Source organism: Clupea harengus, chromosome 12 (assembly GCF_900700415.2).
Source record: "Clupea harengus chromosome 12, Ch_v2.0.2, whole genome shotgun sequence".
NCBI classification, from domain to species: Eukaryota; Metazoa; Chordata; class Actinopteri; order Clupeiformes; family Clupeidae; genus Clupea; species Clupea harengus.
In genome coordinates, this window is record NC_045163.1 from 15,168,102 (window position 1) to 15,182,360 (window position 14,259).

At 44.1% G+C, this 14,259-nt stretch overlaps 2 protein-coding genes across 2 annotated transcripts in view; one reads left to right on the forward strand and one right to left on the reverse strand.

The window, feature by feature from the left end:
- si:dkey-106l3.7 overlaps positions 1-7,991 on the reverse strand; it is an 8,606-nt gene extending 615 nt beyond the window's left edge. Inside the window, exons 1-6 of the mRNA XM_031577738.2 lie at positions 6,750-7,991; positions 3,530-3,712; positions 2,893-3,067; positions 2,196-2,272; positions 1,476-1,579; positions 1-995 (exon numbers count right to left, since the gene is read on the reverse strand). The exon at positions 1-995 is cut by the window's left edge and continues 615 nt beyond it. Of these exons, the coding sequence (XP_031433598.1) occupies positions 905-995; positions 1,476-1,579; positions 2,196-2,272; positions 2,893-3,067; positions 3,530-3,712; positions 6,750-7,607 (1,488 nt within the window). The 5' untranslated portion in view covers positions 7,608-7,991 and the 3' untranslated portion in view covers positions 1-904. The remainder of the gene's footprint in view (positions 996-1,475; positions 1,580-2,195; positions 2,273-2,892; positions 3,068-3,529; positions 3,713-6,749) is intronic.
- Positions 7,992-9,133: 1,142 nt separating this feature from the next.
- On the forward strand, positions 9,134-13,962 carry fam166b (family with sequence similarity 166 member B). Its single transcript, XM_042709448.1, has 6 exons — positions 9,134-10,418; positions 11,254-11,477; positions 11,783-11,940; positions 12,599-12,731; positions 13,062-13,259; positions 13,779-13,962. Exons 1-6 carry the CDS (start codon positions 10,354-10,356, stop codon positions 13,868-13,870), a joined length of 870 nt encoding a protein of 289 aa, XP_042565382.1. The 5' UTR covers positions 9,134-10,353; the 3' UTR covers positions 13,871-13,962.
- Positions 13,963-14,259: the final 297 nt, after the last annotated feature.

Consider the following 14,259-nt stretch of genomic DNA (forward strand, 5'->3'; position numbering starts at 1 on the left):
GTCATCAATAAAAAACATAATGACAATCAAAAATCAAATGTAACTGATGCTGCTAGAGAGAGTATGCTATTTTGATGTATGGTATACCATATGAGATGTTCTTCCCAGGGATGCACATTAGCAGTATCAGTAACAAGGTACCAAGGTTTAGCGAGACAGTTTTATTCTGTGATGAAGTTCACAAGAGATAGCAGCATATCATAATAAAGGATTTTGCATATATTGTGCTACAGGGCATGTTCATGGTCAGATGATATTACAGAGGACAGAAAAGGTGGTACAATGACACAAACATTTTGGACAAGGAGTGCTCTCTTTTGTAGGATCTGAAGGCAGGTGTGTCTGTTACAATTCATTACATTTTTAAAAGGTAATGGACACATAACAGATAAGATCAAATAGCCACTCTTAAGTGGCTAAACAAACTCAAAGCATAAACAGTATTTTGAGTCTCCCTGAGGATCCCCTGAAAAAAATATGTGGTATCTGTTCAGTTCAATTTAAATCAATTGAATTACATTTCATTGCATTTAGTGCTTATATCACTAGCCTATTGCATTGCCTCAAGGTGCTTATTAGTAACCACAGTCTTAACTCATCATTACAGACCTTTGGTCAAAGTGGCAAGGAACCAACTCCCTGCAGGAAGAAACCTGGAGCTAATCCCAGTTCAGTAGAGGCAGCCATCTTCCCAAGGCCAGCCCAGGATAAAGAGGTCTCAATGTGCTCCACTAGAATGTGAATTATGCAATGAATTATCCAAATCGCACTATAATTCGCACCATGCTCCTCTGTAGCACAAATGTCAGTTTGGTCAAACTGGATGGAGATTGAACTGGACGGCAGAGACGTGAGAGACTGATTCCAGATCAGTGACGAAAGAGGTTGGAAGCAATCGGGTCCGTCACGTTGATGTTGTCTTGGACCTTTTCTTGAAGAATTTTCCCAGGCCTCTCAGACTTGACTTCTTTCCCAGCCTGGGAAGCGTCTCTGACCTATAATGAGGAATGCAACATTGTTCATATGTCACAGAACCGAAAGAGATTTGTTTACAGCTCAGACACTTTGCAAACACAACACACGCTGGGCTGGAGTTACACATAGAAGACAAAAAAACGTCTACACAGACCAGACACGAAATTATGCAGACTCGTTACAAGACACCACACTGGGACATTTACTACTGAATTGTTATTTTGCAGATGCAGAAGATGCTATTTTTGTTAACAATCGTTACACCAAACCTGAGCGTTACATAAAGAACTTTGATGCAATGCTCTTCAAAATGCATAAACAATGGTAGTACTTAATGTGACAGAAATATGAGAATGTCTCAGTCAGTCGTGGTTAAGACACAGGTTTGTAAACAGAGTGATCGAGTGTGTAAGTGGAACCTGTTCAAATGTTTTGGGCCCTAGAGGGACAGCGGTGTGCAGTCATGTGAGAGGAGGGATGCAGAAGAGCCGAGGTCTCACCTTGCAGTCGAATATTCCGGTCTGGCCTCATTCCTCCTCAGAGATGCAATCTTCAGACCCTTTCCGGCCGCCTTTTTCTCCCTCTCACTCGGCTCCTGGCTCTCCTGCACACACGTGAGCAACATGCTGGAAGTGAACATGTGAACCCTGACAGTGTGTGTGTGTGGGTACAACTTCCGAGGGCTTATGGGTGCTGCGGCACATATGTGGGTTACAGTGTTTGGTGTTTTCGTTAGCGAGTGGTTGAAGTGAGAGAACCTTACAGAGGTTTCACATGCAGAGCGTGTGAAATATACTGTACACAGGCACATATATGCAGACACAGATGCAGACACAGATGCACACACACACACACACACACACACACACACACACACACACACACACACACACACACACACACACACGCTTGCACACATTCACCACACAGACACTAATAAAATACACACTAGCAAACTGCACTGTTGGGTGAAAGGTGGTGACTACAGGTGACAAGGGGCCCATGGCTGGAGAAGACAGGACTCAAAATTCCAGTAAGATGAATGAATTCATTACGTTGGGCCCCAGAAAAAAAGACAGAAACATTCCTAAAATTCTTTGCTACACCCCTGCATCCATTCTCTACCCCCCCCCCCCCAAACACACACACACACTCTCTCTCCCTCTCTGTCTCTCTCACACACACACACACTCAAACAGGAATAAGGCACATATACATACCGCTGTCCTGAGAGCTACTGTCTCCTCCTCATCTTCCTCCAGAAGGTTTCCAATACTCTTGCTCAGCCTTCGTTGATCTGAGAAGAACACACACACACACATGCACACGCACAAATGAGTCACAACACACACCATTAATGAAAACATGCAAAGAGAACACATCCGACAACACAGCACACAGAAATATATAGAAAGAGAGAGAGACTTACACAACGTATACGCATATACAGCTAAACTACAACATACTCTCACATCACAAAGAAACACACACTACTGTGAAAGATTTAACACACATCTCGAAGACCCCACACATAGATCAGTGTCACACACATACTGTTAAGTCACATGGGATACACATAAGTAAGAAAAACGTGGACAGAAGCACACACACACACACTAGGGATTTAGTTTCTCTGTGAAAGTTTGCCTGCCTTGCAGCCATATTTAGTCACAACCCTAATGTAGCGACCCTAGATCTAATCTTCAGATACTCCTGACTGCCTTGATTCCTAACTGAGTCAACTGTCAGGGCAAGCATAAGTAATTACCTACTGCTAGGGTGTACACCATCAGAGGGAGAGTTCATTGTGAGAACAGGCCCCAAACCAGGACATCAACTCATAATGTCCAGCAGAGAGGGAGTGGATAGACAGCCTGGCTATCTCAGGATCAGGCATGCCAGCTGAGACACACTTACGGCGATATGGCGTCAGCATCCCCGCATCGGACCTGGATCTTTGGCGGAGCTCTCCCAGGTTGTCGTGCCCATCAGACGATATAGTCGCTTCGTGCTTTTTTTTTGTTTTTTTGTTGTGTTTTCGACTGACAGCCTCATTGGTGTGGAAATTGGAGCATTGCCTTACTGTAGAGGGCTGAAAAGAAAAAAATCAGGGTGGAACTTAATCAATCCATTTGGTGCTTGAACCAAATCAAGTTCTGGATGCCTGAATCATCCAATGGCTACACAGAATCAAACTGTTGCATTACATAACATTAGGTATGGATTAGGATTAAATCAGGTTTTTTAGGAGAGCATCTGTTGAACAGCTCTGTTTATCACTTAACAGTAACTCTATGACGTCAGTCCACTGTAAATAGAATTACTCTTAGGACAGCAAAACTCTCCCCAGGCCAAAAGATGAATAATGAAGAACCATTTATGATTGTGATTTTCCAGACTCCTTCTCACCTCAACACTATGTGTTCTTCAACCCACAAGAGTAGCCTATATTCCCTAACCTACTTAAATGTTCTAAGTGCTCTCTCCCACTGGAATGTTTTATGTTCTACCAAATTCCTCCTATACTGGCTAGTGGCTGGCTAGTTCTACCCACCTGAGGGCTGTGCTGTATTCTGTTGGTTATGCTGTGGTTCTGCTGGTTCCTGAGATGTTCTCTCTCCATCTGGAGCCCACGGCTGTGCATCTGCAGTTGGGCGAACCTCTCCAGCATGAGGCACACCTGCTCCAGGTAGAGGAATCCAGGTGAGGGCTCCACCCAGCCATTTTCTCCGGGAGCCTGCACGAGGAGCATGGAAGTCAGGTTAGAGTGGAAACACTCACTTCATTCAAACATCATAGCACTTCAGTGATATTGTCTGTTTATTTCTGATTGTTTTTTTTAATTGTGTTGTTTCTCTGTTGTTTCCCAAAATCGTTTGTTTCAAAAATCTACTTTTAGTGAAATGTTAAAACAGAACACTTCTGTAAAGGGAAGGGTTACCAACTAAGTCATATTGACTTTTGACCTTGTTGTGACATGGCTAATTAGCCAAGAGCCTCTGTTCTCTTCTCCTTTGTGTGTGTGTGTGTGTGTGTGCGTGTGTGTGTGTGTGTGTGTGTGTGTGTGTGCCTGTAACCAGGCCCTCTGTGATTTCCTAAGATACACCCTGACTCAGCAAGTGTGCCATGACAGACAATACAATCCTGTGTTCAATGTCACCATGATCCCTCTATGCCAAACACTATCAAACATAACCAATCAGCCACAGACAATCAACTCCTGTCAGACAACAGGTTTCACCAAACACACTCCAGATCCAATTAACACCTCGGGCTATCAGACCTACTTTCTTACACTGGAATGGCTGCAAGTGTTATACAATGACACTTCTCTTTTTACACGAGTGCTAAAAGGTTCTGCAAGTTCACTGCTCCGCACCACGCTGTGCCGCTCTACCAGAGGCAGGGCAGGATTCCAAACACCCACACATTCCTCGCGATCCGCCCAGCGCTTGGAGTCATTCCATCCATGCCCTCATTGGAGCTTGCATTGCTTCACCTGGCCTGACTGGTTCCAGCGTCTAAGCCACAGAGAGCTGGATACCTCTCACAAAAGAAACTGCAAAGGGGCTCATTCTGACTTGGATAGCTGTGGTTTGGGGATGGTCGAATGAGTGGGAGTTTGTCTGTGTGTATGGGTGCTTGTGTGTGTGTGTGTGTGTGTGTGTGTGTGTGTGTGTTTGTATGAATGTGCATTGGTGTATTGTCTGTTTGACTTACAGTTTACATTTACATAATTTACATTTAGTCATTTAGTCATTAGCTTTTATCAAAAGTTGTAGGCATGTGTGTGTGTATCTGCATGTATATACACATGTATGTGCGTGTCTGTGCGTGTATGTGCGTGTGTGTGTGTGTGTGTGTGTGTGTGTGTGTGTGTGTGTGTGTGTGAACTTGTGTTTGTTAACCGTTATCAAACATCAAAACAGCTGTCCAACTGTGCGAGAGGTAAAAGACTTATTTCGTCCTTGAGCATATTGTAAAACAGTATTATGAAACACAATGACTGATGTTCATTCACTGGCACCCACCGAAACAGGCAAAGTTCATTTAGCACTTTGACTTTCCCTCCACCTCTCGTAACCTGTTCAACTCCTGGTGACTTTACTGCTCTTAGCTAATCTCGAGATTGTCCTATAAAAATGAACACAGTGTGGATTCTTCTATCACTGACGTTAAATAAAGGCCTTTTTTGTTCTACTGAAAGGAAAAAAATGACAGTTATGCTCTAGGTGATTCTAGATGTCATGAAGATTAAGTCATGTTTCTAGTGGCATGTCATATCATCGCAGTGTTGTTTGGTTTTCCAATGAAGAGCTGTGACTTCACCTGTTCAGTCATGTCCATGTTTGGTTGCTATCAACTTTGAAAAAGTAGCTATGGGTGAGGTTTTTTTTGTGCAGTTTTTTTCAACTGTGCCACTGCTCACGTTAACACACACATGTAGGACATAACCTGAGGTGGCTTCATGTATGCATGAGGTAAACAAGCAGCATGTTTCCACCCCAGTTTAAAGGACTGTAAAGATCGTATCAATAATTGGTTTTATATGGATAGACAATGACCGCTAATGACCGCTAAATGCTGCTAAAAGCCAATTATGTCTTAACCTTTGCTTCCACTGTCTAGTTAGAACTGCAATTATGGCCTGCAGGAGATGTGCTATCTGCGAATCTGTGTACACAAATGCAAAGAAGAAAGACGTGCACCGATGATTTTAGAAAAAAATTAATAATGTTATACCATTACCAGACATCTTCTATTTTATCAGTTAACATCCATATGTCATGGCCAAACCTGCCATGGCCTAAATTATTAGATAGTTAACTAGACAGATAATCTACTGAGAGCAACAAACACACAGTGTTTGTCTATCTGTCAATACAGGACTATGGATTGTAAATATTACATTATTCAGGTTACATGAAAATGACATTGATTTGACAGGTACTGAAGATAATGATAGATTGTGAATTATCGACAGAGGGGCTGTGCACTTCACAGTACGGGGAAACACACCTTCTGTGCCCGAAATCTAACGCTTGTGCACAAAGTATAGCTTTGCATATTTACATTGCATATTTACACAGTGGCATATGTGAGCCTGCTGAAATATTTTTTTGTGATCCTGTGTGATCTGACAGATTAATGTGAACTTGAATAACTATGGCCCTGATGGGGAGGCCCTGGCCAACACTGTCTTATACACTCTCTATTTAAGTTGCTTGCCTGGCAAATATATTTATTTTGCACGATACAAATTATTGTGTACTGAAAGTGTAGTGTGTCGATTATTTTAAGGTATAGTTTTCCCAAGTGGCTTGCCGTAGTTTTTAGAGGTACCATGTACTTTGAGATGCTTAGGGCTTAATGATAGAATGGTCTATATAGCAAAAAGGGACAACCTTAGAAACCACCAACTTTGCTGTGTTACTGTGCTATTTCTAAATTGCCTGCTACGTATTTGGCTTTGTGATTGTTCAGACTAATTACAACAGCGATTCAGCGTGCAGAGAGTGCACACACACACACACACACTCACCAACATACACAGACACAGTTTAAAGTTGATGTGTCGTGGATGGACAAACAAATAGAGCCATACACCAGCCCTGAAGACACACTTACATGATCATAAGTCATGCTGTCCATAACAATGTTGACTGATATAGCGAATAATGAATAAGGGAAATAGTTGCAATCTATTCACTTCACTTCAAGGATTAGCAAGCAGGTTCTGGACACAATGGAGGAAAATAAACGTAAGAGTTCACCTGTGCCTGTAGCCTGCTGGTCGGTGGTGTTGAAGACAGGTTAGTGTGCTGTGTTTCAAGTCTGTTTATCAGTTGTGTTATAGGCCTACTGTTGGGGTCTATCTGGAGCCTTTTCTCTGCTGCCTGTACTCCAGTGGTCTGTGGAAGAAAGGAGGGTGAGGTCAGCTCCTCCCCCTGTTCAAAGCTCCGTGACTTTTGACTCCTGCAGTCCTGTGGGCCTGTTGCTGAACATGCTGAGAGGTTGGCTGTGCTGCTGTGCTTCCATGGGAGGGTATCGGGGTCACCTCTGCTCGACAACCACGAAGACGTCGACGAGCTGTGCCTCGGGACCTGACAGCGCACCGGGTCCATCCGCCGCAGTGCCTGCTCCACTCTTGCCCCTGAGGTGGGAGCGCCAGTCGGCAGGGGCAACAGGCTGGACCCTATAGACTGGCAGGAGGAGGAGGACGACGAAGATGGGGAAGAAGGGCAGGAGCGGATGGAGAGGGCAGGGGAGGACGGGCATGTGGGTAGATGTCCCCCTCCTGAGGACACCACCTTCTCACCACGCCCCTCGGACTCCCCTGCACCAGAGGCCTGAGGGGCCACAGCCATCACGTGCTGCTGGGATGCCCACGGACTGCCAGGGCTCACCAACTCCACGCCGGAGTCCTCCGATTCGGAGCGGGCTGTGGCGCCAGAGAACCGAAGAGAGTCTCGTGAGCTGCTCCTGAAGGCATCCACCTGACCACCTGAGACTACCTCCACCAACTCCTCCACCTCCACCCCCCCGCTGGGTTGCCCCTGTGAGTCCAGTATGGGGTAACCCTCCGTCACCCAAGTCTCCAGCAGGCTGCCAAAGCTCCTGTACAGATTCATCCTTCATTCACCGCTCACAGCAAATCCGCTATCAGTTTTTTAAACCTCAGTGGCTTTTTGTCCTCTTCAGCACTCTGTCCAACTATGCTCCTTTCGACTTCCCTATCACTCCATCCGATGTGCGTTCATCCCAAGACCTGCCTGAGAGAGAGGGACAGGTAAAGGGAGAGAACACGTGGGCGTCTGCTCAGACGGAGAGCTCAGCAAGAAGTGACTATGCGACACAGAATGCAAAACATCTCCTTCTCCGCTCCGCCTTGTGCATTCCCTTGGACCGCCTTGTCATCAATCTGTACCGACACGCTGTCTCACATCATACACCTACACACACATACACACACACACGCAGACATGCATACCTGAGCACAGAGCACATACACACACACCTACAGTGCACACACAAACAAAAATGCTCTACTTCCGCCGGTTTCAACACACACAGGGACATTCCAATGCTGTCACATTTTCTCTTACTTAGCTGTCAGGCGTCAGCCCAACCTGTCTGAACATCTCCTTTGGGCTGTGGTATGCCTAAGCAGCATGAGCCGGGATTAAACACAGCATGTGAGGATATGCCTCACAACAAACTATTTGATTATATGGAGATACGAGGGACCCCTCTACTCTTGTTTTTAACCTCAACTACACAGTTTTCCTTTCTAAACTGTGCCAATAGTTCATACGCTGTATGTGCCCAGAAACCTCTTGTGTTTAATGTCAGAGATACCTCCAAACCACAGGCTTTAACACACAGGTTTTATAGCCGCAGTACAGTCTGACTGATGTTAAACTACAACAGTCTTTTGTAGAGCAGCAACCACGAGTTCAACCTATTCTAATATAATTACGGTTGGGTTCTAAATAATTTGTGTCTGAAGTTAAGGAAAACATTTAAACAGTTATTTCAGACGAAGTGTTTGAAATCTGAAAATCTAAAATGCCTGGAATGTGTAAGAGAGACTTTCCTGGTGATAAGATCGGCATTTCAGTGCGCCCAGGTGAGTGTTGAGAGGCTGACTGGAAAAGGTGTGCGGGACAAGGCAAAGACTCGGAGGAGACTCACAAAACAAAGATGTAAAGATGTAATCTGGTCTTGAAGATTCCTTTCAACCCCCATGTTCTTGTTAAACTGATGTGAGTGTCTGTAGTTATCCTGTCATTTGTCATTCCAATTCAGACCGTTCCAGAAAACCAAAAAATGTGTACTGAAGTCTGTTTTGTACTTACAATAAGGTACATTGCTTAAATATGATCAAACACATTTGAATGTACTTTAATTGTGTAGAAAACACTTTTATTCAAAGTGACCAATTTTGTTGTATATTTTATAAATTGTATATTTAATCAATGTGTGTGTCCCCTGAGGATGAGACATTGGATTTAATTTGGGATTGTTATATCTTCCAGCTGAGTTTGAAGGACACAGATATAACTTTACAGCCTCCTTCTGTAAAGACATTTATATTTATATAATTTATATTCTGTAAAGAGGGGGGGAATCTGATTTGAATTTTCAAAGTGAAACAGCCCATTCCATTTTCAAACTGACCTATAAAATACATGACATCTTAAATAGTCTGAATAGCCCAGTCGCAATGGCAAAAATGCACTCATGTATACATTGTAGCGAAATAATTCCACTGCCAAAAATAGCTACAGGTAGGTTAGTCGAAACATAGGCACAACGGTTAGCTCGCTCGTCAGAATTCCACTCGCTGATGCCCTGTGTCAAGCGGGAGCTCATTCCGGTTGCTGCACTAAAATGGATAAATGGTTAAAAAGAGTTAATCCCCGGTCCAGAGGGACACCAACCGCTAGGCCTACAATCGAGAATGCACCTGCCGGCGACAGCAACCCGGGTTGCTCTCCAAGTCTACCTCGGATCAGGATGTTAGCAGCTGTTGCTAGCCAAGCTACTAGCTTTTTTGTGTGCAAATCAACTCGGTGTGACAGACATGGTCAAACGCGACATAACAACACACCTCTGTGTAAAGACTTTGATGCCCTTTGCCACGACGTACTTATGTGAGAGTGGGTTCTCAGCTCTGACGAGCATGAAAACAAAATACAGGCACAGACTGTGGAAAACGATTTAAGACTTTCTCAAATTCAGCCAGACATTGCAGAGTTATGTGCATCCTCTCAAGCACACCCTTCTCATTAACCTGTGGTGAGTGCGTGTGTGCGTGTTGGGGGGAGGGGGAGACACGTAGCTGGAGATTGAATGTCTGAAGGAGTAGGACGGGACTGTAAAAAGTTTGGGAAACACTGCTAGAGGAATATATTCTTGTAACCGATAGCTGGGTGTCAGTAGAGGACGCTGTTATTTGAATTCACGATGATCAAATAATAGGCTATTATTTGTTGACTTGAACACATTCTTTAAGGTCGGCAAGTAAGTCCGTGAGTAGCCCAGGCAATCCGACTTAAGTAAATAGCTAAAACATATGGTTTCTTATCAGTTTTATCGCCAGATGTTAGGATTAGGCCATTAGACCAAATATTAAAATTATAGACCAACTACAACGCTTAACTGTTCAGTTGGGTGAAAGAACGTCTGCGAACATGCTCCCTTTATTACGTGTGAAACTATGAAATAATGACGGTCATCGGGCAGCACGCTCCCGCTGCTGCTACTCGCGCGTGCCCTATCTCAGTAGCAACCGGCTGAAAACACGCGCAGGACTGCCCTCGTCCACCCAGGTGTCCCAAACAGATAGAGGACTGAGAATCAGAATCTCTCAATATGCAGGAATTTCCTCCCAAATTCAGCAAAGTCCTGGTGACACCAGACCCACAGTATATCCCAGGGTAAGTATTTGGGCATTATAAATAGCGTTTTTGTGCTTCGGTAGCTTACAAATTAGTAGGCATATTTTACATTTAAACTATGTTTCTCTTAGAATTGTAAAATGCTCCCTTAACCCTTATTATAGTCTTAATAGTCAATGGGCAATATTGTAAAATAGGTAATATGGTAATAGGTTGTCTCTGTGGAATTAGGCTACTTTTGGTTGGCTGGGGTTGACTTTTTAACGATGTCATGCATTCTGTCATGTCATTAAATACGTACGCCTTTGGTGGGATTAACCTGCATAAACAAGTTCATTTGTTCCCAACGATTTCGGTTCTTCTCACTGGTCTTTTGAAATCCTGCACTCATTTAGTGTAACGCGTTACCCGTAGCAACGGGCGCCACACTGAGCTCATGGTTGAGCCAGTATTAGCGCAGTGGGTAGGCTGAATCATTCAGCTGTGTTTCAAATAGGAATAGTACATTACAAAAAAGAAAGGAAAAATACTATCATAGTTGTTAGAATAGCCTATATTATTGTACCCTGCTGACATACTTGGTATACCACATTTAGATCAAATGTATTTTCAATACCTTGACTGACCTTGGCCAAGACTGACAGTAAAATAGTGCATATTCAGTAGCCTTATTGGTGTCGTATTTGCCATTTGATATCAGTTTTACATCTGATATATGGCACGGTACACTGCATACAGGTTGTTTATTTCACTATAATTGACCTATGTGAATACTGAATTGCATTAGAAGTCTAGTGTGTGTGTGTGTGTGTATACACGTGTGTGTGTGTGTGTGTGTGTGTGTGTGTGTGTGTGTACACGTGTGTGCATGCAGCTACGCAGGTTACTGTCCACAGCTGAAGTTCAACCTGGGGAAGACCTACGGGCAGCTGACGGCGGAACTGTTGACGTCTAAGGATGTGTCGCGCTCCCAGCGCCTGGTGCTGAACTCGGGCCGTCTGCCCCGAGGCAAAACAGAGCTGGGGCCCCGCGGCGAGATGAGGAGCAGCTGGGCTGGAGGACGTAGACAAATGGACCACATGATACCAGGATATACTGGTGAGAGAGAGGGAGAGAGAGAGAGTGTTTGTGTGTGTGTGTGTTCGTTTGTTCTTTGTGAAAGACAGAGAATGAGACACAGAGAGACAGTGTGTGTGTGTGTTTGTGTGTGTGTCCAATGAATAACTATTGATAATGAAGTAATTATAATGATCATTCTAGAAGTCTTCATAGGGAGCACAATTCTGTTGAATTCTATTGAGATATTCACTGTTCTCACTACTGTCATAAAAGTGTGTCAAGTGTATTCCATTGTCATTGTGTGCATTTGTTTACATGTGTATGTGTGTCTGTGTCACTGGAAGGCTTTGTCCCAAAGAGCCAGAACTACTTTGCGCAGACATACGCTGAAACCTGTCGTGAGGCATTGACGGAGTTCAAGCAGGACCAGCGCAGCAGAGTACGGCTGGGCGCTGCTGACCTGCCCCGAATGGCCGCCAAGCAGGGCCTGCTCAACGTCAAAGTAGCCAATCAGCACACACTTGCACATGACAGACCGTTCCAAACCCAGCTTTATAGTTTAATGTGACCAGCCACAGCACACACACTCACACACAAGTGTGGATGCTTGACAAATGAATTATTGACAAGAGGGGGATCTGATATCATGAACAGGTTATGTTTTGCACACTTTAAAGGGACACCTCTAAGTGCTGTTCCTCAATCAGATCACACAGAGATTTCAGGCCATTATAGTCTCACTTTGCAAGACAAGCCAGGATATGCTTCTGTGCGCACAAACAGTAGTGTTCTGGGAACCAAAAAATAAACTAAGCTGTATTCCCAAATTTTCGTACAACATTCATAAACACCACATATTGAAAACAAGGTCAAGATGATTTAGGGCGCTCTGACATTCCTGTTTTTTTACTCCTTTGTTTGCTGTCTATGTAGAATTGCCTGAGGTAGTTGGACAGGCTCCAAGCATTTTGATCAATGGTGCATATTCACGTCTGTCTACATATCTGTGTTTATGATTTGCTTTGCTTTGCTTTGCTTTGTGTGTGTGTGTGTGTGTGTGTGTGTGTGTGTGTGTGTGTGTGTGTGTGTGTGTGCACCTGCATTTGTGTGTGCATTCGTCTGTATCTGCGTGTGTGTGTGTGTGGATCCATCTACTCCAGCCGCGGAAACTGAACACCCCACTCCCAGCTATTTCGAGGGAGCCGGCCCCCTACGTCTCTCTGGACTCCTGTAAGCCCAAAGTCTCCCCTTACTCCATGGATGACCTCTGCCCACACAAGTACTTCATCTCAGGTAAGAAAATACCCCTGAACTCTCAAGACCTCCACACACACACACACACACGCCAAACCTGTAAAGTCACCTGTAAATGCCCTGTAGGTTACATGGAATTGGGTGCAGTGCAGTTTACAGCTCAAAATGTTATACAACAGAACACAGCAGTAGTTACTCATTTTTGTTTGCATATTACATACATTCTGTGTGACTAAGACTTTCTATCTGTGCTTGTGTGTGGATATGTGCCTGTGTGCGAATGTATTTGTGTGGGTGTGCATGCGTGCATGAGTGCATGCTTACATGCATGTGTGTGTGTGCGTGTGTGTGTGTTTACATTTGTGTTAGGTTACACTGGCTATGTGCCCAAGTCCCGCTTCCTCATTGGCAGCGGCTACCCCATCACCACCAACAAGGCCCTCATCCAGTTTGGCAGGGAACTGAAGGGCATAATTGAGGAGCCTTGGCCGCTGCCCCCAGCCCTGACCTCCACCATCTACCACTCCAATCGTGGCCTGCTGCCCTCCTACACGGGACATGTGCCAGGCAAGCACACATGCAAACAACACGCACACATGCAAACAACACGCACACATACCTGATTTGGGAGTGCAAATTCTAAGAGTAAATCCACACATGCAAATGCCTCAAAAGCAATTGTATGCATAGACACACACACACACACACACACACACACACACACACACACACACACACACACACACACACACACACACACACAGCTCTTTAAAAATTTCAATCTTTCATACTCAGATACAAGCTCGCTCTACACACCCACACCTTAAAGAGGTATTGCACCCTTAAATATGTTTTTTTTTTTTTTATGAGCTGTAAACTAAATTATGTGACTGTACTCTGATTAAACACACATCAAAACTGGTCTTAATATCGACAACATTAACATTTTTATAAAAATCCATTATTTATGGGTTAAAAATGTATGTATATGTATGTATGTATGTATATATTAATGTTTTGATGTTTATTAATGTTTGCTTGTATGAATGTTGTTTGATGCATATATTTCATTATTTTGGCCCACAGGATACAAATTCAGGTATGGCCACACATTTGGGCAACTGACCCACAATTCTCTGGGCTGCACTGATGGTCAGAGGAAGATAGAGACCCGCTGATGGACCACTGCGGGATAAACCAGAGCATCCTCAAGCTCCTTTCTCTGTAGTGGCAGCCAGTGTATTGATGATTAAATAAGTTTGAATTTCAATCAGGGACACTGTGACTGAAACATTGAATCTGAACAGTGTGTGTGGTGCGTGTGTGTGGTGCGTGTGTGTGTGTGTGTGTGTGGTGCGTGTGGTGCGTGTGTGTGTGTGTGTGTGTGTGTGTGTGTGTGTGTGTGTGTGTGTGTGTGTGTGTGTGTGTGTGTATGTGCAGCATATCTATGTGTGTGTATCCATGAGTGTGGATATGTGTGTACAGATGGTTAATGATTCTAAAGTGTGTATATATAGTGTACCTATTTATAGATAGGTAGATAGATTCTTACTGTTATACATGTATT

What these genes read in the sequence shown, in the direction of transcription:
- fam166b (XM_042709448.1), top strand. Translation starts at nt 10,354, where the DNA reads ATGCAGGAATTTCCTCCCAAATTCAGCAAAGTCCTGGTGACACCAGAC. An exon ending in CATGATACCAGGATATACTG is followed by an intron (nt 11,478 to 11,782) that starts GTGAGAGAGAGG and finishes TGTCACTGGAAG; the next exon opens with GCTTTGTCCCAAAGAGCCAG. An exon ending in CTACACGGGACATGTGCCAG is followed by an intron (nt 13,260 to 13,778) that starts GCAAGCACACAT and finishes TTTGGCCCACAG; the next exon opens with GATACAAATTCAGGTATGGC.